Genomic DNA, 24,108 nt, shown 5'->3' with positions numbered 1-24,108 from the left:
TTTTCTTGTTGTGTACCAGACTTTGAACTTGTAGCAAATATGATTCTACATATTATTGAACGCTGTTATATTTACAGCTAGATGGTCCAAAACCACTGGTCCTATTTAATCTGTCAGTAGATGTTTTTTAAAAACTAAATCCCTCAAAAGAGAATTTTGAAATATAATTCTAATTACTTAGCCAAAATAAAATATTTACAACCTCAATGGACAATATCCAAGAAGGGAAGTTAATTACTATTTTAATTATATTTGGAAAAGGCTGAAATTATTGCATAGAAATGCCCTATAACTGAATTGCAAATTGAGAGTGAAGAATGAGTTATACCACAGGTCTGCAACCCGCGGCTCCGGAGCCACATGCGGCTTTTTCAGCCGTTTCTTGCGGCTCCCAGTCCTCTGCCACGTGCAGTCCAAAAAAAAAAAGTGGGACTAAAAAAGTTCAATCAATTCAAATATGCAGGGTAGGTGCATATCTCGCCTTGGCTCCTCTTCAGTCAAACCCTGTTCTGCGCATGCGTGCATGTACGCGCATGCACACATATTTTTTTTGCGGCTCCGTTTTTCCTTTTGTGAGGGAACCGGTTCCGAGTGGCTCTTTCACTGTTTCAGGTTGCTGACCCGAGTTATACAGATGATCCGATTTAATGTAATTATGATGCAATACTATTATCAGTCATTCATGATATTTAGCTATTCAGTATCCTGTAGAATTGCTAATAGAAAATGAATACTTTAATTAACTAACTAGATTTATACCCCACTAATAATTCTCAGCAGGTTTGGTAATATGTAAGTTATAAACATCCACAGTATGGCTAAATCAGGGGTGTCAAACTCAATTTCGTTGAGGGCCGCATCAGCATTGCGGTTGCCCTCAGGGGGCCAGGTGGGTATGGCCTGGGTGGGCATGGCCTACTGGGTGGCATGGCCAGCTCTACATCGTTCGCATCAAGGGTGCCTATGGGGGCCTGGGCAGGAGTGGGACAGATCTGAGGGTCTCTGGAAGAAGGAGGGTCTCTGGGCCAGGGCCAAGGCAGCGGGGGCCGTTCCCTCACTGTTTCCAGGATGGCTTCGTGGGCCACATGAAACCACTTTGCGGGCCGGATCTGGCCCCCGGGCCTTGTTTTTGACATGTCTGGCCTAATAAATAACAATAAATCTTCAGAAATAAAACAGTAACAAATAAGGTAATACAGCAATGCAGGATAGAACATTTCTTAAACTAAATGAATGCTTCCTCAGCTCATTTTCAAAATCTTCCTCATGGTCAATAAAGAAGGCAGACTGATTACTATCATAAGTTATTCCAAAATATTGGAATGACCAAGGAAAATTTTTGTAGTTTTGCCCCTTGCCCCAACATCTTGAAAGTGTAGGATCAAAACTAATTTCTCCCTAAAGGATATTCTTTAGTTCTGGTTATAACAGGTGGTCCTGCATATACCCAGGTACTAAGACATTAAGAATATAGGTGAAAAAAAAGTTCAGCAACTAATGCAGGGCTCACAGAATCAACGTTATTTATATACTTCCAATGCCAACAGCCATTGAGTTGGGAGCTGCATTATGGACTATTTGCAGTTTCCAAATAAAAATTTAAGGGTGACCCCATGTAAAGCACATTGTAATGTCCAACTAGGCGGCAATTTGTGTATTGGTGCTTAAAAGTTACAAGTCCTACAACTAGATAAAGTTAACCCAATTAAACAAATGAGTCAAAACATATTTGTTCATTTATTTATTGAAGAAAATATTTTCTGAAATTCTTGATTTGGCCCCAATTTCAATAGTTTAGCTGGGGTGATATATTCATTTTGGTTATTGCAATTGATCCTAAGGTAACTTTAAGCTCCTCCATTTTTCAGTGTCTCTTCTCTTGTCATAATTTAAATAGTATTCTTGATTGTTGCCTGTCAGGTGCAAACCCTGGCATTTCATGGAGTAAGCTATCTTGACAACCACATTTTTCTTGCAGCAGATTGAAAATCTTGTTTTCCTTAACTGTTTTATTGCTTTTTGGTGTCCTATGACAGTTAACACCACATCATCTGCATAACATTTCAGCATATATTCATCTCTGCAAATTTTCAAATCATATCCATCTTTGGTTTGGGATGAGTAAACACACAAATTTAGCATGTATTATTGAAAGCAAGTTGGACAACACTAGGAATATAACCTTATCAGTAATTTGCCCACAGTGGTTTTGAGTCCTTTATCAGCCATACCAGTTTGGCTAAGGAAAAGCAGTGGTTGTAAGCGCTGACTTAGAAGTAACCAGTTAGGAGTCCTTCCAATTGGGCTATTAAACTGGTTACTGCTGTAATACTAAGTATTTAGCTGCATGGCAGTGACTTTACAACATGGGCCTTCAAACTGTTTGAAGATCTCTGCTTTACAAGTTCCTGATTGTCATTTCAGGACGGGTTGGAACTCCCAAAGTATCCTGGGAGGAAAGTCTGATGAAACTTGTGAATTCATGACCTCCATGGCAACTATGGTCCTTTTCAAGTAATCTGAGTCTTACATACCTGGGAGGATATAGATCTCATTTTTATTTCATTCCAGATGAATTGTGATCTAGAAATGAAAGATACTAATTAAATAATTTTCTCATCAAACTGCACTTCCAAGCTGCCTTTGACTTCAATATAGATGGTGGACTTTTTCAAGTGGATCAAAAAATGTCCAGTAGTTTTCCTTGTAGTTGGTAAGATCTGTGTCAGAAACTGAACAAATTAATGATAGCATGACCAAATGGGTGCAGTATTTAGACACAATTGATATGCAGCAATGGAAATTCAATGGGAAAAATAGATTTACAGTGAATGTTGTACTTTAAAATGGTATGTTTTAGTAATATTACTCCAATATTGGTTCCTAAACTGACAGCTAATTTTCTAAGAAAGTATTGGTTATATAACAATCAAGTTGGATCGTTATTCTATATTTAATGGTACTACTGTAAAGTCCAACAATTTTGGAAAATGATTTACAACCAAGTTCTTAAAGTTGAACATCTTTTCTGTTAAACATCATGTTAAATACATATAATTCCCTCAATAAAATAATGGCAAATTATATTGTGGGATTATATTGTCTCAAATAACTTTGCATATGAATAATAAAATTTACACAGAATTTAAGTCAATATGAAAACCATTTTTGGAGTAAATTTCATTTATGGGTTTTTATCAAATCCAAAATTTCAATTTTTCTTAATATAGAATAGTGGACCAGATGACAAGCCTTTTCTGTTTTGGTCTTTAACCTGTTTGGTCCCTTCCTCATGGATTTCCAAAAGCTGCCAAAACAGCCTAATTCCCCTAATTTTTTTTTACTCTACTTGATTGTTGGAGGTGTTCATCTTGATGGAGGTATTATAGTTTTGTATTGTTTAATATTATTCTTCCAACTGGGGCAAGCTATAATAAACCATGAACAAATACATAATGTAATAAAAATAACTTATTCAGTACAATGTATTTTAGGTAATAGATTATTGCAACTTGATTCTGGAATACTGTTATAACTTTTGTGTGACATGCAAGATTATTTGAGCATAAGGTTACTAATTTGCTCTGACCGTAATTCCATTATTAGTAAGCTTTATGTGAAGTATCCTGAGTAATGGCCCCTGAAGCGCAATCTGAAATACATTCGATTTAATATTAAAACTTTTTCAAGCAGAATATGGAATTGTTTTTTCATTTTTATTTTTTGTATGAATAATGCAGCTGCTACACTCTGCAAATATTTATGTGGATGGTTTAAAAATAGTTTGCTATTTTTTATCCTTGAAATTTGCATATATTGGATTTTCTCCTGTTCTATAGTTTGAAATAGTCAAATTCTGTTCTGATAAGTTTATCTTGTCTCCTTTTAAGGTTTTGGTCGAAAATACTTAATAATTTTCTCAAGACTGTTCATCAATCTAACTACAAAACACATCTAGCATGTGTTTTACTGGGATTAGTATAGGACTTCAAGGAATTTTTGCCATGAAAACAAAATTTCTGGGGGACAAAAACACAGCCTTAACCTAGGATTGGTCTTCCTGTTGCACTGTTTCTAGAGATCCCTTGTCTTAAATATTGTATTAATCATTCCATCATAAAAATTCTAAATCTAAAATATCTTGATTTTCCAGAAACACAAATTATTTTTCTAGGCTTGGCAACTATGCCAAAGAACACAGATGTTGACTACTGTTTGTTGGTTAATAAACAAAAAGACAAAATGATTAACAAAAAAAAAGGCTTGGCTTACATATCACACTACCGTAATATGTTCGTCTTAATTCAATAAATTAGGTTTTATTTAAACAAACCATAGCTAATGTACAAAACTTCCTGTTATCTATAGTACAAGTAAGGAGTGTAATCACCTTGCACTGAAGTTATATACCTTGGGAGCTTAACATTAACTGATACAGTGGTATTGTCCTATTATAGTTGCATTTGAGCCAATATCAACAGGACTGTTAATATAACTGCTGTTCTTCATAGCTTACATACAAGAATTGCAGACTTTTCAGCCATGAAAATTGGCTAAAAATGGCACGTGGAAATAAATCTATACTGTTCATAATGTAATTTCCAAGCCCTATTTCTTTACCTCTATGGTTATCATTTTTGTGATTGTATTGATCCTTTTATATTTTAGTACATTAGTGTATCATAAAAACTGTGCAGTTTAATTTGTTTACTAAGGTTTACTGATCAGACCAAAAGATCCCTCTAAGTCAGAATTTTGTTTGCAAGTAGATGCTTCTTGAAAGCCTCAAGTTTTAAAATGGATTTCATGCAGACACTTGACAAAAAACCATAGCAGTCTTTATCTCCCTACATATGTTTAATCCTATTTTTAATTCTAAACTGAACGCCCATCGTTACATCATGTGACACCAAATTCCATGAACTACTATATAGTGTTCTTTATGAGGGTAGATAGTTGCACCTGACTACTTCAACTTTTAATGCTGTTCTTCTATCCCCCTAAATGCTGTACATTTTATTAAACCAAATGTTATTAAAATGACAGTAAACCCTGCAATTAAAATAATATTAGGGAAACAAGATACACAACAATTTACTAAATGTGGTAATGTATTTTATTGCTAATAATTGAAGATACACCGCATAACCTATAAGAATAAAAGAAGTCTTCTCTAACCTTGTCATCCCCTTCCAGAGGATGAATTTCAGTTCCCAGAATTCCCCAGCTGAGAATTTTGCAACTTGAGATTTACTTTTTTAACTTTAAAAATGCTATCTAAACTTAAATAGAAAATATATTTTGAGCATTTATAACATAAAGCGAAGACACAAAAATTGTGTTCTGCTGTTAAAGGGCACATTTATAACAGAAAGAATTAAATGAGATACAATGCATATGTGATCTGCACCTTAGGTCTCCGAAGGAAATGAGCCTTAATTTGATCCACAATCATATCAAGTATCCACAATTTGATCTTGATATCTGAAAACAGAACTGTACAAACCATCTACATAACTTTTAAATAATTGTGTCATTATAGATTGTTACAATGAACAGTAAATTTAAAGTTTGCATCTATGAAACGAGATTAACATTTTGAAACATTTTACAAAAAAAACCCCTGAAAGACACACTGGCACCCAATGTCTAATAATCGCAAAATTTGTATTTGCTAAGATTGCACATTCTGATTTGGAAAAGTAGCTGTACATCCAATAGTACCCCTGATTCCCTATAAAACCAGAAACAGAAGAAGTGGTAGATAGCTGCATTTAAACCAAAACGATTGATATATATGAACCGGTCTTAAAGCATTGTACTTTCATTTTCCTGGCTTCCTATGTAAGAAAAATGTCTGTTCTCGATCAAATGGGAAGGGGGAGGGAAGAGACAGACATCGGGACAATACTTTCATTAAAAATGCCGTAATAAGGTACCTCTTATTTTCATATTCAAAAAGCTGCGGATAAATTTATTTTCGGTGAGCGAGGGGGATGTGTTACGATTCGGGAGGCGGGGGTGCCCGGGGCAATGCCTGTGGAGAAGCCACCCCAAAATGTTGGGGATTTTCCAGGCCTAAACAACTCCTCATTCCCCGGCGCCGAGTTGAGCAAGTCTGAGCCCGGAGCGGAATTTTACGGCCGAGCTGGAACGGAGGCGGCGGCAGGAGCGGCAGCTGCAGCGGGAGGGGCTGGCAGGGACCCACCGCCCTTCTACTTCATCCACCCGGCCCGGCCTGGTTTCTTCTCGGTCGCGCGCCCGGCCCGGCCCGGCCCGGGGCCGAAGAGCAGGCGGCTCAAGCAGCAGCGGCGCCGGCAACTCCTTCCGCATTTCCCTGGGTCTCTCTCGGGCAGTGACGTGACGTGCTGACGGCTGCCCGGCCCGGGGAGCTTGGCCGCTTCCACTCAGCTCCGAGCTCGGCCCCTCCCTCCCCTTCGCTCCCGCCCGCCCCGCCGCCGCCGCCGCCGCGACACTACCACCGAGATCGGCCCAGCTACGCGGAGCAAGGCCTCCCAGAGCCCACCGCCACCGCCCCGCCTGGTAAGCAGCACGGGACAGGCCCGAGCTAGGCCCTTACCCCTACGCGGAACCAGGCCTCGGCGCCTGCTTCGGTACAGGCCCCGAGAAGGCCGCAGCTAGGCCGCGCGGCGTTCCTTCTTGCAGGAACGGGCCGGAAACCTTGCAGGGGGGTCGGGCAGCTGTAGCTCAGCTTCCAGAGAGGGAAAGACGGTGGGCTGCTGTAGGTTGCACGTGGACTGCGGGCCAGGCATTCTTAGGGAACAGCGGGACCGGGCCTGAATCGGAGGGAGAGCTGCTAGGAGGAGGAGACAAGATGGCGGCGGCAAGGGAGGCTGAGGAAGAGTGCCGGACGCCATCTTGAATTAATCGCTTCTGGCCCCAGACAGTCCCCATTACAGGCGGGCAGGGCAGGGCGGAGACGGCGCCAGTGGGGGAAGCTTGCCCCTCCCCTCCCTCTCTTTCTTGTGCCCAGTTGTCCTGCTCGGCTGCTCCCGAGCCCTGCATACTTTAGTCCCGCCACATTCTTCCCCTTCACGTAACATCCAGCGAGTGCAGAGGCATTTTCTGCCTATTATTGCTTTGCCTCTTAGCCCTAAGTGTCAGACAATGACCGACGGAACACGAGTGATTATTCACATAGCCCCCCTCCCCATTATGTTGATACTGGAGGGGCTGCTTGTAGCGCCAGGTGTTCGGTTTTGTCCCGGTGGTTTTGTCTCCGCAAAAAATAATTTCCTAACTATGAATAGATGCCTGCCAGTGGCGAGAGATGCCGAGGACAATAAGTCTGGGTCAGTTGCATTAATTAAGAAAAGCTGATTGCTTGACAGGCAATAGTGGTGCCACAGCTTAAGCACCAGAATTAAATCCAAAATCCCACCAGAAATAAGCTTTCAAGTGCGCACACATATGCAGAGAGAAAGTAGTCAAGGAAAGCCTATGCTCTGATAAATTCATTAATAATTATGTGTCATAAATCCTGTGGCCTCTGTTCTTCATTTGATAATTTTATATTAGTAATCATCAAGCTTTACACACAGTGAGGGGGAAAAATTATTTGATCCTCTGCTGATTTTGTACATTTGCCCACTGACAAAGAAATGATCAGTCTATAATTTTAACGATAGGTTTATTTTAACAGTGAGAAAATAACAACAAAAATCCAGAAAAATGCATTTCAAAAAAGTTATAAATTGATTTGCATTTTAATGAGTGAAATAAGTATTTGATCCCCTATCAATCAGCAAGAATTCTGGCTCCCAGGTGTCTTATATACAGGTAATGAGTTGAGATTCGGAGCATTCTCTTAAAGGGAGTGCTCCTAATCTCAGCTTGTTACCTGTATAAAAGACATCTGTCCACAGAATCAATCAAATCAGATTCCAAACTCCACCATGGCCAAGACCAAAGAGCTGTCCAAGGATGTCAGGGACAAGATTGTAAACCTACATAAGGCTGGAATGGGCTACAAGATCACCAAGCAGCTTAGTGAGAAGGTGACAACTGTTGGTGCGATTATTCGCAGATGGAAGAAACACAAAATAACTGTCAATCTCCCTTGGTCTGGGGCTTCATGCAAGATCTCACCTCGTGGAGTTTCAACGATCATGAGAATGGTGAGGAATCAGCCCAGAACTACACGGGAGGATCTTGTCAATGATCTCAAGGCAACTTGGACCATAGTCACCAAGAAAACATTTGGCAACACACTGCCATGAAGGACTGAAATCCTTCAGCGCCTGCAAGATCCCCCTGCTCTAGAAAGCATATATACAGGCCCATCTGAAGTTTTCCAATGAACATCTGAATGATTCAGAGAACTGGGTGAAAGTGTTGTGGTCAGCTGAGACCAAAATTAAGATCTTTGGCATCAACTCAACATATTTGGAGGAGGAATGCTGTCTATGACTCCAAGAACACCATCCCCACCGTCAAACATGGAGGTGGAAATATGCTTTGGAGGTGTTTTTCTGCTAAGGAGACAGGACAACTTCACCACATCAAAGGGACGATGGACGGGGCCATGTACCATCAAATCTTGGGTGAGAACCTCCTTCCCTCAGCCAGAGCATTGAAAATGGATCACGGATGGGTATTCCAGCATGCCAGTGACCCAAAACACATGACCAAGGCAACAAAGGAGTGGGTCAAGAAGAAGCACATTAAGGTCCTGGAGTGGCCTAGCCAAACGTCAGCCTTGAAACCTTAATGACTTGGAGAGGATCAGTAAAGAGGAATGGGACAAAATCCCTCCTGAGATGTGGGCAAACCTGGTGCTCAACTACAAGAAACGTCTGACCTCTGTGATTGCTAACAAGGATTTTGCTACCAAGTACTAAGTCATGTTTTGCAAAGGGGTCAAATACTTATTTTACTCATTAAAATGCAAATCAATTTATAACTTTTTGAAATGTGTTTTTCTGGATTTTTTTATTCTGTCTCTGTTAAAATAAACCTACCATTAAAATTATAGACTGATCATTTCTTTGTCAGTGGGCAAATGTACAAAATCAGCAGAGGATCAAATAATTTTTTCCCCTCATGTAAATAGTAGGATGGCTAACAATTTATTATTTGAAGTATAGGGAGCTGAAAAGTAGCTTAGAGATTTTTTTTCCTGTGGGTTGATATGTGAAGTAGATAAATTGGATTATTGGAGATAAAACCCTCAAAAGTGACCATTTTATTGTTTTGAAAAACACACTGCAGTCAGTAACAAGCATCTCAAAAACAAATAGGATAGATAGACAGTAGCTTGTGAGTAAAAAGGGTTGATGCGAAGAATACTAACTTGCGTAGAAAACTAAAGTATTTGTCCAGATTTCTACAGCAAAAATGTAGAATGTATTTATGGGAATACTTATTTCAACCGATGCATTCACAAAGACACGAGCAAGAAAACTTTTTATCCTTGTGAAATGAATGGAAGCAGGAATGTATGCCAGATACTATAGTAATACATTTTAGTATACAGTATTTAGGATTCAACAAAGTCAAGCAAATAAAAAGTTTTAATTATCCAGAAACTTTAGATATTAAAATGGATGAAATTAAGAAAATACAGTTAGTGCTTGCACTATTTGATACAGATTATACCAAAAGATTTTAGTCTAACAGAAAATGTCACAATGTTCATGTATGAGGAGAAGAGCATGAAGTTACAAAGAAGGCATTGATATTTTGCTCTGGTACAAGTGAATTCTCCCATTGCTTAAAGGAGGCAATGAAGGGACACCAACATATTAGCCATTCTTTTTGTGCTTCTCAGGAATGGGGCAAAAAATTCAAGTCTCAAGAATGTGACTATTTCTTTTTCCCAATGCAGCCCTGATTGCAATATATATATCATGTGCTAGTCTGGGATACTTATAAGTCTATGCAAAACATATTTGTTTTACTTTTATAGACGTTGTGACTGATGAGATTTAAAGGCCATGGATGAGGATGGGCTTGAACTACAGCCACATGTCCCACATGCGTTTTTTGATCCAACAGGTATGTAAGAAAATAATATGTAAGCTTCTTTTCCTAAACTCTATGACTATTGGGTATTTAGTCATGAATCCAGATTACTTTATTACCCAAGTCTGGATTTAATTTATTTAATAGTTAATAATCTAATTTAGAACTATTTTAGAATAGTTAATCTATTTTGAGGCTAAATATACAATGAATATTATATGTTTCAAATATTTACATATTGTTATGTACCAGTTTTTTAAATCCAGGCAAGATAACTTACTAGCAGTGTGGGAAGGCAGTTTATGAAATATCTGTGAAACTGATTGAAAAATAGGTTACCAGTTATTAGCTTTTAAAATAGCTTTTACCTTCTATCACTAAATTATTTTGAGAAAATATCACTGGTTGCTAACAAGTAGGAAGCAAATTCTATAAAATACAGGTAGTTCTCAACTTATAACCTTTCATTTGGTGACCATTCGAAATTACAACAGCACTGATTTTTCACACTTAACAACCGTTACAGCATCCTCACGGTCACATGATCAAAATTCAAATACCTGGCAATTGTCTCATATTTATGACGGTTGCAGTGTCCCGGAGTCATCTTTTGCGACCTTCTGACAAAGTCAGTGGGGAAGCCTGATTCACTTTATAACCATATTACTAACTTAATAACTGTAGTGATTCACTTAACAACTGTGGCAAAATGCTCGTAAAATGGGGCAAAACTAACATAACTGTCTCTCTTAGCAATAGAAGTTTTGGCTCATGGTCATAAGTTGAGGACTACCTGAATATATGACTTTCATGATTTACATCTGATAAATGGATCAAGACAAGTAAAGCCCTTCAGATTAAATTTGTTTCTGATATGCCAAATAAGTTAAGAGATATCCCTGATATCATAATCAAAATTTGCTGATTTTCCCTCAAGTAAGATTTATGATTATATAGGACTGATTATAATTTATATATTTCAGGAGCTGATGAAACACATTTGAATGGAGATGAAATTGTTGTCGAAATACAGGAAACTGTATATGTATCAGATGTAGAAGATTCTGATATAGCTGTACATAATTTTGTCCCTGATGATCCAGATTCTGTAGTAATTCAAGATGTCATTGAGGACGTTGTTATAGAAGATGTTCAGTGTCCAGATATCATGGAAGATACAGATGTGTCTCAAACTGTCATTATTCCTGAACCAGTGCTGGACACTGATGTCACCGAAGAAGTGTCTTTGTCACACTGCAGTGTTCCAGAAGATGTTTTATCATCTGAAATTACAGCTTCAGCCATGGCAATACCTGAACATGTACTCACAAGTGAATCAATACATGTACCTGATATTGAACATATGGAACATGTTCATGACCATAATAATGTTGTAGAAGCAGAAATTGTCACAGATTCTCTTGGAGAAGATGTAGTTTCGGAAGTCTTAGTGGCAGACTGTGCTTCTGAAGCTGTAATTGATGCCAGTGGAATATCTGTGGAGCATAATGATGAAAAAAACAACTGTGAAGACTATCTGATGATTTCCTGTAAGTGTCTGGGTAAACTATTTTTAAGGACTATAGTTTAAACTACAGAATTTTTCATCTCTGCGACTCTCATTGATTTTGTTCTTGGATTTTTGCATTGCTAATGTAATCTAATCAATATAATATGTAGGCAGTTTTAGATCCTGACATTTCATGTATCGGGAATGTAACAAACACATTTTAACTCTATCACCATTCTACATAATAATTGAATTAGCTTCTGGTGGCCTGATATTAAAAATAATTTGTTTGGTAACAAGAACTATTTTGTTCTTTAAAATAATTAATTTAAAAGTTAAAATAATAAAATTAGCATCAGTATCCATGCCTGTGGCTCTAACATTTAAAAAAAAAAAGACTTTGCAGTGAACATTCCCGTTTCATTGTGACTGGGATATCTATATTAGTATCACTTTAGTGGGAAGATAACAGTATTCCGTATACCTCAGCACCTCACAATGACCACGGTACCTTCTTTGGACAACACTGGCTCCTTCAGCTAGGAAATGGAGAGGAGCTCTGCCTCTTAGAGTCAGACGCAACTGGATAGGGAAAACCTTTACCTTTTTTACTATTAAAATATCCGTTTGTTGCTGCATCAATCACCTATCATTCTTTGATCATTGGGCTGCAAGCTTTGAAATAATGTGCAAAATCCATCACTTGACACCTATTATTACTAAAATCATAGAGTTCTTACTGAACGTTTTTGAGACTGATAGACTACTACTTTCCACTTATTCATAGGATCTAGAATGCTCTTCTTCCCAAATTTGCAAGGTACCCGTTCTTACATTATTTAGTTCCTACTGGAAATCCAAAGCTTTCTATGAATCATCCTTATATGTAAATTTTGTTAGTTTTGTTTTATTTTCCATTCTTCCATTTTTTTAATGAATAAAGGTTATATATTATTTTAATCTATTCTTGTATTTCAATAATTGTTGGTTTAAGATGCAGTTGTTTAAGAATCTATAGATATATATTAAATAAATGTGTCTGTCTGTTTAAATAGTTGCCTGCAGAAATACAGGATGGAGAGTTAACTGCCAACAGTTAAAGGATTGAAAAAATATTGATTTTTGGTGTTTTTTTTAATCAGAAGAGAATAGAGGAAGCATACAGTGATGAAGAGTAGATGCGTAGTGAACATGTTAGCAAAAGAAAATGAAGTGGGAGGATCAAATATGCAGGTAGTCCTCAAATTACAACCACAATTGAGTTCAAAATTTCTGTTGCTAAGTAAGACAGTTAAGTGAATTTTGCCTCATTTTATGACCTTTCTTGCCATAGTTGTGAAGTGAGTCACTGCAGTTATTTCACACTTGTAACATGGTTGCTAAGTGGCTTTGGCTTCTCCAATGACTCTGCTTCTTAGAAGGTTGCAAAAGGTGATCACATGACCCCATAAATACATGCCAGTTGCCAAGTGTCTGAAATTTGATCACATGCCCATGGTGATGTTGCAATGGTTGTTAAGTGTGAAAAATGGTTATGTCACTTTTTCAGTGTTGTAACTTTGGCCACTAAATGAATGGTTGTAAGTCGAGGACTACCTATACCTGGAACAGGAAAAAAAACTATTTCCTAACTACTTTATATAAATGTGTACACTCTTAATTGTGTCTAATGTTTCTAGGCAAATAAATACAGATCTTACAAAGACAGTTATTAGTATCCATGATTAACAGGCAACATGTTGCAGTCTATTTCTAAGCTCTTGATTTGCTGTTCCATGAGATTACAGTTTATTGATGAGATCAGTGTCTTTTGCAGGATAGCTTTGTTGCCTTTTTCTTAGTAGTACTATTGTTTGCCAGATGCAGAATTGCAATATTATCTAAAGTTGTTGAAAAATACAGTCTTAGACAAAAGAAGTATCCCTGCATCATTATCAAGGCTGTATTATACACTGGAAATCTAGGAGTAATCTTTCATAATGTGATAGCAGCAGACCAACAGTAGATTTATGTGCGGACTTCTCTATATCCTCTGAATGATTGATTTGCCTTTTTTTGTAATAAAATGTAGGCTGCTAGATTCTTATTATGCATGAATATGTTATAATCTTTATTTCATAAAAAATATATTTTACTATTTTTCTTGCGGAAATGCTGTGAAACTAAAAAAACGGATGATATAGCAGGTCTGAATAAAGGTAATTGATTTTGTAGGATGAAGATGATGAATGCTTTGATAAATTTGAACAAAAGATTAATATATTTCAGAATTAAAATTAGAGTAGAATAGAAATAGAAAGAATAGAATAGAATAGAATAGAATAGAATAGAATAGAATAGAATAGAATAGAATAGAATAGAATAGAATAGAGCTGGAAGGGATCTTGGAGGTCTTCTAGTCCAGCCCCCTGCTCAAGCAGGAGAACCTATACCAGCTCAAACAGGTGAATGTCCAGTCTCTTCTTAAAAATCTCCAGTGATGGAGCACCCACGATTTCTGAAGGCAAACTGTTCCACTGGTTGATTGTCCTCACTGTCAGGAAGTTTCTTCTTAATTCCAGGTTGCTTCTCTCTTTGATCAGTTTCCAACCATTGTTTCTCGGTGCTTTGATGAACAACCTGGCCCCCTCTGCCTTGTGGCAGCCCCTCTGATACTGGATCACTGCTATCATGTCTTCCCTATTTCTTCTTTTCTTTAGACTAGCTATGAATCAATTTCATCTAGATCGAGATGTATAAAGTAGCACTTCATAGATTAGTGATAATTGCATGTTGTGCTTCAGTGAATTGTGGTAATGGAATAACTAACATTAAAATGAATGCAATTGGAGGGGGGTTTGAAAAATTATTAGGCAACATGAAAAGATGGTAGAAACAAGCTAAGCATGACCATTCATGCATACCTATTCAAAGGACTGATTGATTTTATAGTTCACGGTGAAACACTGAGAGGCTTAGTGAAGAATACAAAAATAATAAGTTTTGAATGAAGAGCAGACTATTAGGGTTAGAGTTGGTGTTAGCATGTGTAGCATGAGTATGAGCATGAAGAGAATGAGCATTAGTAGCATGAGTAGTGAGTCTTGGGAAGAAAAGGAACGAGAAAATAGAAGTACAAAGACTGCTTGTAAACATTAGAAAATGAATTTATTTCACAAAATGACTGGAAAGTGGACATCAGGAAATGTGGAAATGTCTTGGGAAAATGGAAAGAATTAAGTAAAGAGTTATACTAATGAGAAATACACAAAAGGATTGTGAAATTGTGAGGCAAAAGGCTATGGTTGAGAAAAAATACATGTAATATAATTATTTCTGTGCAGAGAAAAACAGTTACAAAAATGAAATTATATGTTTAATATATAAACATATAAGAAATGCTTGTAAATCTATCAGAAGTATGTTATCCTGATAATATTATTGATTTTCTTGTAGTGGATGATGCTGTCAAAACAGATGCTGACAATTCTGTTGACCTTAAATCTGAGTCAGAAAGTGATCCATGTAAAATGGATGGCATTTGCCCAGAAGTCATCAAGGTCTACATTTTCAAAGCTGATCCTGGAGAAGATGACATAGGTGAGGATTTCTTAACAAAAGAAAAAAAATATTTTGGTGCTTGGAGGTCTCAAGATGAAAACTGAATCTTTAAGAAATGTTCTGAGAATTTGTCAAAATGAACCCTTGAAACATTATGAATGGCATTCCCTAACAACTGTACTTTTTACTACTATTATTTATTTATTTATTTATTTTAATTTCATTTATATCCCGCCCTTCTCCAAAGACTCAGGGCGGCTTACAAGCTTAGCAGTAGCCTTCATTCTATGTATATGCCTGCTTATTAGGGCTTTCACACACACCCCAAGCGGCATTATTACAAAGTCAGCTTAATTGCCCCCAACAATCTGGGTCCTCATTTTACCTACCTCGGAAGGACGGAAGGCTGAGTCAACCTTGAGCCTTGTAGTGTGCCATATATAGAGCCAGTTTGGTGTACGGTAGTGGTTAAGGTTGTGGCCTAGGCTTCTGTTACGCATGAAAGCAGACTGAGTGACTTTGGACCAGTTAATCTCTCAGCCCAACTGACCTCACAGGGTTGTTGTGGTGAAAAGAAAAGGCAGGCATATTATGTATGCTTGTCCCCACGAGATATATGTATATTTAAAGGTGGGATAAAAATCTAATACCAGTTAAACTTCAGTCAGTTATCTCACTTTGTAAAAATACAGACTATGTACTTAGTCTGTAATCCTATAAATTTACTAAATATAATGAAGCTTATATTTCAGTAGGATATTATCCCTCTTGTTTTACTCCGTTCTTTCCAAATGTCTAATGTCTAGTTGACAGAAGCTTCTCTCACACTTTTTAAAAATTTGTGTTACTGTATTTTTTTCCGGTTTCTTGAAGTTGAACCATAATGTAATAGAAGCATATTCTTGCAAATAATGTTGCTAATTCTTTTTAACATAGGAGGCACAGTAGACATTGTGGAAAGTGAATCTGAAAATGACCATGGTGAATCTTTAATTAATCAAAATAGCAGTGTTCGCATTCCAAGAGAAAAAATGGTCTATATGACAGTAAATGATTCTCAGCATGAAGATGAAGATTTAAGTAAGTATGTGAACTTCATTGGGGTAAAGGTTTTAAAAATTATACCAAACACACATTACATGTTGTTTCTTCTATTAGATGTTGCTGAAATTGCTGATGAAGTCTATATGGAAGTGATAGTAGGAGAGGAAGATGCAGCAGTGACTCATGAACAGCAAATTGATGACAGTGAAATCAAAAGCTTTATGCCAATAGCTTGGGCAGCAGCTTATGGTAAGTCATTACTTTCAAAAATTAAAGATTACCTAGTAAGAATATTGGTTTCAGGTCTTCTTATTCAGAAAATTAAAGTAATCTTTCTGGAGTGGTGTCCAGTATTTTTGCTAGGATTTACGTATAAGAATACATATATATTATTTGATTCTTGATTGAAAGGAAGTAAGATTTCTTTGAAACTGTAGAGGAATTAAGAAGAAAACTGTAATAAGCAACGAACTCTATTTCTATTATAGTTAGAATAGTAGTAAAAATAAAAAAGAACAATTTAGCATCTCTTTTAAATCTTTTTCTGCTAGATAGTTGTGCAAAAATGGATAATTAATTCAACCTTGGAGAGTTTTTTCAAATCTTGAGACTTGGCATTTGTTAAGTTTACTCAATATTTTGAATCAGATAAGTAACAACAAAGTTTACCGACCTCGCATAAAATTTAGATTTTTGTTGTGTTAATTATACTTATTTTCTTTTTGTCAGAACTTCCAGCCTGGGTCCATTTCTTTTACATGCATCCATCAATGTGGGACATACTTTTATGCTCTCATCCATAAGGGTGGAGGGTTGCTAGTTGACTTACTCCCTACATATTAACATTGAAGTGGAAACAATACAATAATCAGCCATATGGGTACAATATTTATGTGCATCTTCCAGTGGCCTTGGAAAAACAGACTCTTGTAATTGGATTCTATGGTGTCTGTTTGCCAAGAGCATCTATCTTTTACAGTATTCTTTCTACCTGCATATTTGTTGTGTGATTAAATTCATGCTGTGAATATGTATGTATAATACCTGAGAACAGTGAGCAAGATACAGATATATATTGGCAAAAGCTACACACGATTAATTCACTGAAGAGAAGAAAATATTGATTTTTTTAAAAATCTGAATGTTGCTTATTGACCTTATTGACTACAAAGAAACGCAAATATATTTATTAACAGAGAGCTGATTATTCAGACCTTAGCTTTTAAAAATATAAAAATCATATTCAGAGATAGTACGTGGACTAACCCTTAGAATGCTAAATTCTGCTGCACACTAGGAAATAACGATGCAGTCGAAAACCGAAATGGAACTGCAAGTGCCCTCTTGCACATAGATGAGACTTCTAGTCTTGGGAGGCTAACAAAACAAAAACCAAAGAAAAGGAGAAGGCTGGAATCCAGGCAATATCAAACAGGTAATAACTCAGCTTTTGTTCGCTTGAAAATAGAATTGAAATGGAAATGCGTTCTCTGTTAGCATTTTTAAAAGCACAGCCCTCTATACACATTCCTGGTGGGAGTTTAGGGTAATATTGCTGCTTTATTGGGGTTGTGATATCATCACACAAATTTTATTTTATTTTTTTCAAATTAACTGGTTTTTTCAGGATGAAAATTATTATCGAATGCTTTAAAATAAGAAAAAATGGAAGAGAAATAAAACCAGGGGTTGGCTGAAACTCTGTGTGGAGGTTTCAGCCGATAAAAGATGCTGAATAATAGGCATGAGGGATCATTTTTGAATATATGGATGCATGTTCTCTGGATACATCCAAATAATGTAAAAATTTTGAACACAGAATACATTTTTCTAACAATTTTTTTTTAAAAAATCCCTGTTTTAATCTTTTGCTTAGGGAAAGATTTGGTTCAAAAATCTTAAAAGTTGTAGGTACGTACAAAAAAACATCAAGTGAGTTATGCCAACTAATGCATTGCTTACAATTCTCAGGATATGATACACGCTTTGAAAAGAGGTTGACACAAGTGGACTTGTCAACAGAAATGTACAAGTTATGTCCTAACATACAACATGGAAAGAAAATGAAGCTGCACTGGCATAGCAGTCAAGAACTTATTGAAGGAAGGCAGGAATTAAAGGAAATCATCCCAGGCATACTGCAAAGTCACATTGGTACACTATACAAGTGGGTTTTTGGTGGGACAGAAAAAATGGGAAGGTTTGCAATTCTACTGCACTCCTTTGGACAGAGAGCTCTGATGTCATTCCTGGGATCTGCTGGAGCCATTTTTCCAGCTTAGAAGTCACAGCTCTAAGTGCTCTTACTGAGACCATTTTGGCCATTACTTCTCCCCCCCCCCAAATACACATACATATAATGAGAGACAGTTTGGTGTACTGATTAGGGCGGGGGTAGGCAACCTTGGCTCTTTTATGACTCGTGGACTTCAGCTCCCAGAATTCCTGAGTCATAAAAGAGCCACGAGTCATAAAAGAGCCAAGGTTGCCTACCCCTGGATTAGGGCATCAGGTTAGAAATCAGGAATTTTAGTCCTGCCTTAGGCACAAAGCTGGCTGGGTGACCTTTGGCTAGTCACTTTTCCTCAGCCCTACGAAGGAAGCAGTAGGAAACAATTCCTGAAAAACCTTGTCAGAAAGACTCTGAAAATTAGACACCTTTGAATGGAAGAAATACCATATACTGTTGTACACACACGTGCACACAAACACACTACATAATTGCTTCCCAATGTCCATTGTTAATTTATTTGGTTACATGGCTACATATGGTCACAACCTTTATGTTTTCAGGAAGTAATAGCATATATGGTAGTTACAAGTGATATTTGAAGCGATAAGTACATCTTACGGTGGGGCAAGTATGACTAAAAGTGTGGGTATGGCAAGAGAAGACCCTACGTGGAATGTATGGTAGCTGAGAAGGCTGACATTGAGAAATCCTATTAGTGTTAGACAAGAAAGAGTTGGACCAAAAGACAGCACTGAGGCATTGGTCATGGCAGCACAAGACCTGCCATTAAATAACCAGATCCATTGAAGCGGAGGTTTATCACTGGACACAATCTTGAGTTGCAGACTGCAGAGAGGCCGCAGGGACAGTCCAATATGTAGTAGCAAGGTGTAAGATGCTGGCAAGAACAACATACACTGAACAACTCAACCAAGTAGCTGGCATTGTATATAGGAAGAATGTGTGGACTAGATCCCTCCCAAGTCCAGATGGGAGATTCCACAGAAGGTTGTGGAGAATAAGAGGGCTAATATCCTGTGGAACTTCCAAATCCATGCTTATTGGCAGGCACTGGCCAATCATCCAGGCATTTTAGTAATAGACAAGGTCCAGAAAACATCAGTTGTGATAGATGTAGTGGTGTCAAGTGACACAACATCAGGATGAGATATGAGAAGCTAGAGAAATCCCTGGGCCTGATGGAAGGCCTAGAGAGGATGTGGAAAGTAAAGGCCTAAGTTGTCCCAGTGGTGGTAGGAGAGCGGTGACACCTAAGCTAGGAAAATAACTCCAACAGACTCCAGGAACATTAGAGCTCTGGATCCAGTAGAGTGCAGTGCTAGAAACAGCTAAGATACTATGTAAAAGCCTCAACTTTCCAGGCTTGTGATAGATTAAAGAAATCATATAACAAAACCATATTTTTAATACAGATATACAAATACACCTAGGTAATTGCTTCTCAATGTCCTCTGTTGACAGCATATTTATTTATTAGATTTGTATCCCACCTTTATTACCTTATAGTAAAGAAGGCAGTAGACATACATTATATTCTTTTTCTTCTTTTCCCCACAACAATCCTGTGAGGTGGGCTGTACTGAAAGAGTTTGACTTGCCCAAAGTAATCCAGATGGTTTTCATGCCTAAAGCGGAACTAGAACTCGCGGTCTTCTGGTTTCTAATCCACATCTTAATCACTACATCAAACTGGCTCCCGATATAGTCACGATCTTACATTTTCAGAAAATAATAGTTTATGTGCTAGGTTACATGTGATGTTTCAAGTAAGACACATCCGATGGTGGAGCAAGAAAGACTAAAAAGTCCAAGTAGTCCTCAACTTACAACAGTTCATTTAGTGACCATTCAAACTTACAGTGGCACTGAAAAAAGTGACTTATGACCATTTTTCACACTTACAACCTTTGCAGCATCCCCATAGTCATGGGATCACAATTCAGATGCTTGGCAACTAATTCATATTTATGACAATTGCAGTGTCCTTGAGTCATGTGATCACCTTTTGCCATCTTCTGACAAGCAAACTCAACGGGGAAGCCAGATTCACTTAACAACCATGTTATTAATTTAGCAAGTGCAGTGATTCACTTAACAACTGTGGCAAGAAAGGTCATAAAATGGGGCAAAACTCACTTAACAAATGTCTCACTTAGCAACAGAAATTTTGGGCTCAATTGGGACCATAAGTCAAGGATTACCTATATAAATATGGAGAGTTGAGCAGCGACAGGAAACAGGCAGTTTACCAAATCTGCCAAACTCTGTTGGGATAGAAAACAATTATTTTAAATAAATTCTATGTCTTTTGTAGTTAGGAAAGATATTTAGATGCAGTAGCATCTCAAATAAATTTAATAAATAAGCAAACAGTCAGAATAGTCAGGTATTTCCCCATGTTATGGTCAGGAACATTTAGCAGTAAATGTTATATTATTTATGGACATGGACAGGGCAAAACCGTAGCAAACTATGGTGACATCATTTTACAAATGCTGCCACCAGGTACTTGCATCCTAACATCTGATGCCGTGTGTAATTTATAGCATATTATGGTATTGTCACAGTCATCCTTTGGTCCCTTCCACAAAAGTATGTGGACATAGATATTAAGGGGGGGAAAACTGTAGTAATGAATACAATGAGATTATGTATATATTGATGTGTGCATGTTGCCAGCACAGGCTTGTTATAGGTGTGGTTAGTATAGAAGCCATGAGCACACTCTTTCTGGCATCTCTAGCAGTTGTGAAATGCGTTTGAGGCAGGGTTCAGTTCATGGAAGAGCAAGTTTGCTATTAAAATTCGGTCTTTGGCTAGCATAGTTACAGTGATTGAAATGTTTCATCAAAGGATATGTATGCATTTGTATTCATTCAAACTATAGTTAACATTACATTCTATGAATATCTAGTAGACTGATTTCTTATTTAAATGTAACATGTCTTGATGTATGTTTTGCATCAGTACACACAGGCATATGTGCATACCTGTATAGGTGTTCTTTTGGAGAATCTTATCTTCAAACGTGCCACATACGAGTCATTTCTTGAAAATATGTCTGTTCTCACAAGAGAATGCAGATGTTGCAATTGCTGACATGTCAAGATATTCCTTTCCACAGGGTGATTTTGTCTAAGTGATATGTTGGCACTTGACATTGCTTCCAATTATTGAAATTCTGTAAGTCTTTCATATTTCTGTTGGAAGATTTTTAATTTTGCAGGGAGAAAGCTGACATACTATTGTAATTACTTCTTGACAATTAATTGATCTGAACTTAATTTGCAATTCCAGCAGTGTTCAGGATGTTGGTATCCTATGTATTTCAATGTGAAACTCAAGCATGTGTTTAATTTTGCTACTAAAGCTAATAGGAACTTAAAATGTATAATTTCTGTGCAATTATGCTCATGCTTGCCAGGTATTTAGTAGATGCCATTTTTATTTTTATTTTTTTTCTTTTATTATGCAGCCATAATTATTGGGCCTGATGGCCATCCTTTGACCGTCTACCCTTGTATGATTTGTGGAAAGAAATTTAAATCCAGAGGCTTCTTGAAAAGACACATGAAAAATCACCCAGAGCACCTTCTTGCTAAGAAAAAATATCGATGCACTGATTGCGATTACACTACAAATAAAAAGTTGAGTCTGCATAATCATCTCGAGAGCCACAAGCTTACTACTAAGACTGAGAAACTAATTGAATGTGATGAATGTGGGAAAAGTTTTTCTCACGCAGGAGCTTTGTTTACACACAAGATGGTGCACAGGGACAAAGCAGCAAACAAAATGCACAAGTGCAAATTCTGTGAGTATGAAACAGCAGAACAGGGATTACTGAATCGTCACCTTCTAGCTGTACACAGCAAAAACTTTCCTCATATTTGTGTGGAGTGTGGAAAAGGATTTCGACATCCATCAGAGCTCAAGAAACACATGCGAATCCATACTGGTGAAAAGCCCTATCAATGCCAATATTGTGAGTATAGGTCTGCTGACTCTTCCAACCTGAAAACTCATGTAAAGACTAGGCATAGTAAAGAAATGCCATTCAAGTGTGACATTTGTTTTCAAATATTTTCTGATACCAAAGAGCTGCAACAGCACATTCTTATGCATCAAGAAAGCAAAACACACCAGTGTCTGCACTGTGATCACAAAAGCTCAAACTCAAGTGATTTAAAAAGACATATAATTTCCGTTCACACAAAGGACTATCCCCACAAGTGTGACATGTGTGATAAAGGCTTTCATAGGCCTTCAGAACTGAAAAAACATGTTGCAGTGCACAAAGGGAAAAAGCTGCACCAGTGCAGACATTGTGACTTTAAGATTGCAGATCCATTTGTTTTGAGTCGTCATATTCTCTCAGTTCACACGAAAGACCTTCCGTTCAGGTGCAAGAGGTGTAAGAAAGGGTTCAAGCTGCAAATGGAACTCAAAAAACACATGAAAACACACAGTGGTAGAAAAGTGTATCAGTGTGAGTACTGTGAATATAGCACTACAGATGCCTCAGGTTTCAAGCGGCATGTTATTTCCATTCATACAAAAGACTATCCTCACCGTTGTGAATTCTGTAAAAAAGGCTTTCGGAGGCCTTCAGAGAAGAATCAACACATTCTGCGACATCATAAAGACATTGGGTTACCGTGAGAATTCATAGATAGGGATTTGGGAAGGGTGTAAAAGATTTGCTTTTTAGGCAGTCATTGTATTTTAAAGCAGATCTTACAAATGAAATACTGTGCATTTGATTTAGTGCTGTATACATAGGAATATTGCTTCTAGTTGACTTTTATACATTTTGTTCATTAGTGTGTTCTGACTTACCTTCCGTTTGTTTAATAAATGAGGAAAGTTGGCAACAATAAAGTTGCATTTAATAAAGTAAACTTTGTCTGATACTGCATCTCTCAATTACATTAATTCTCCAAAATGTTTGCCTGCCGTGCCAATTCAATTAAATTTCTAATTGCTCAAAGATGACATATAGAGAGGGCTGTTCAAAAATCAGAGCAGAATTAATGTCAAAATATTGCATTGTACAATAGGATCCACTCGGTTGTGTCCCATTGGTATTTAAGGAACTTACGACAAGCTATTCATTGGAGTGGTTATTTAACTGTTTTCAATACTGAGGTTATTTCTTTATAGTATTGAATACTTCCATAATAAGTAAGAAATACATTGGTTTCTGGGAGCATTTATTTTCAATAGGTGTGAATTTTAAAGAAAAACCTGAGGCACTTGTTCATTAAGTATTCATTATCTGCTTCTCTGCCTTTTTGTTATGTATTGCAAATGTAATTGTATTTTTGAAACATATTGTTTCAGTTGTTAACAACAGATACTCAATTGACTGTTGCTAAGTTTACTCCAAATTAAATGCAGTTTTATTACAAGACTCGTAACTGTATGGAATTTTTGGTTTGGTCTCATTTTTATCTACCTGGTCTTTGGACAGCTTTCAAAAATAATCCATCTGGAAAGAGAACAGGTGGAGGAATAAATAATAGAAGCATGTCATTTTAAAAAAACCATTTTCTTCCAGTTTTAAAATTTTTATTCTTTTAGGGACACAGAATTTTCCTTACCAAAATAATTTCAGTAGGAAGGAATTAGACATTCACGCCTATAGCTATTAAGCAGTAACTTTTTAATTATCCCATTATTTCTGTCAATTTATATATTTATGGATATATGTTGAATGACCACCGTGCTTTAAAATTATTGCTAAGATAAAGCTGCTTCAGTCTGTTTCATGGTA

At 37.2% G+C, this 24,108-nt stretch overlaps 1 protein-coding gene across 4 annotated transcripts; it reads left to right on the top strand.

The window, feature by feature from the left end:
* Nucleotides 1-5,108: 5,108 nt before the first annotated feature.
* ZFX (zinc finger protein X-linked) lies at nt 5,109-23,743 on the top strand. Of its 4 annotated transcripts, none has more exons than XM_081326238.1 (9): nt 5,109-6,543; nt 9,929-10,017; nt 10,968-11,534; nt 14,930-15,073; nt 15,971-16,114; nt 16,193-16,327; nt 17,376-17,513; nt 18,050-18,232; nt 21,808-23,743. In XM_081326238.1, the coding sequence occupies exons 2-9, from the start codon at nt 9,957-9,959 to the stop codon at nt 22,992-22,994; spliced, it is 2,559 nt and encodes an 852-aa protein (XP_081182364.1). In that variant the 5' UTR covers nt 5,109-6,543; nt 9,929-9,956; the 3' UTR covers nt 22,995-23,743. The 4 variants fall into 4 exon arrangements, with proteins under 4 accessions (XP_081182364.1, XP_081182367.1, XP_081182365.1 ...); XM_081326241.1 differs by having other exon boundaries at nt 18,050-18,245; nt 21,808-21,956; XM_081326239.1 differs by lacking the exon at nt 18,050-18,232.
* Nucleotides 23,744-24,108: the final 365 nt, after the last annotated feature.

The sequence above is a fragment of the Vipera berus genome, assembly GCF_964194415.1.
Source record: "Vipera berus genome assembly, chromosome: 4".
Taxonomy (NCBI): Eukaryota; Metazoa; Chordata; class Lepidosauria; order Squamata; family Viperidae; genus Vipera; species Vipera berus.
This window is presented reverse-complemented; position numbering and strand designations above follow the sequence as displayed.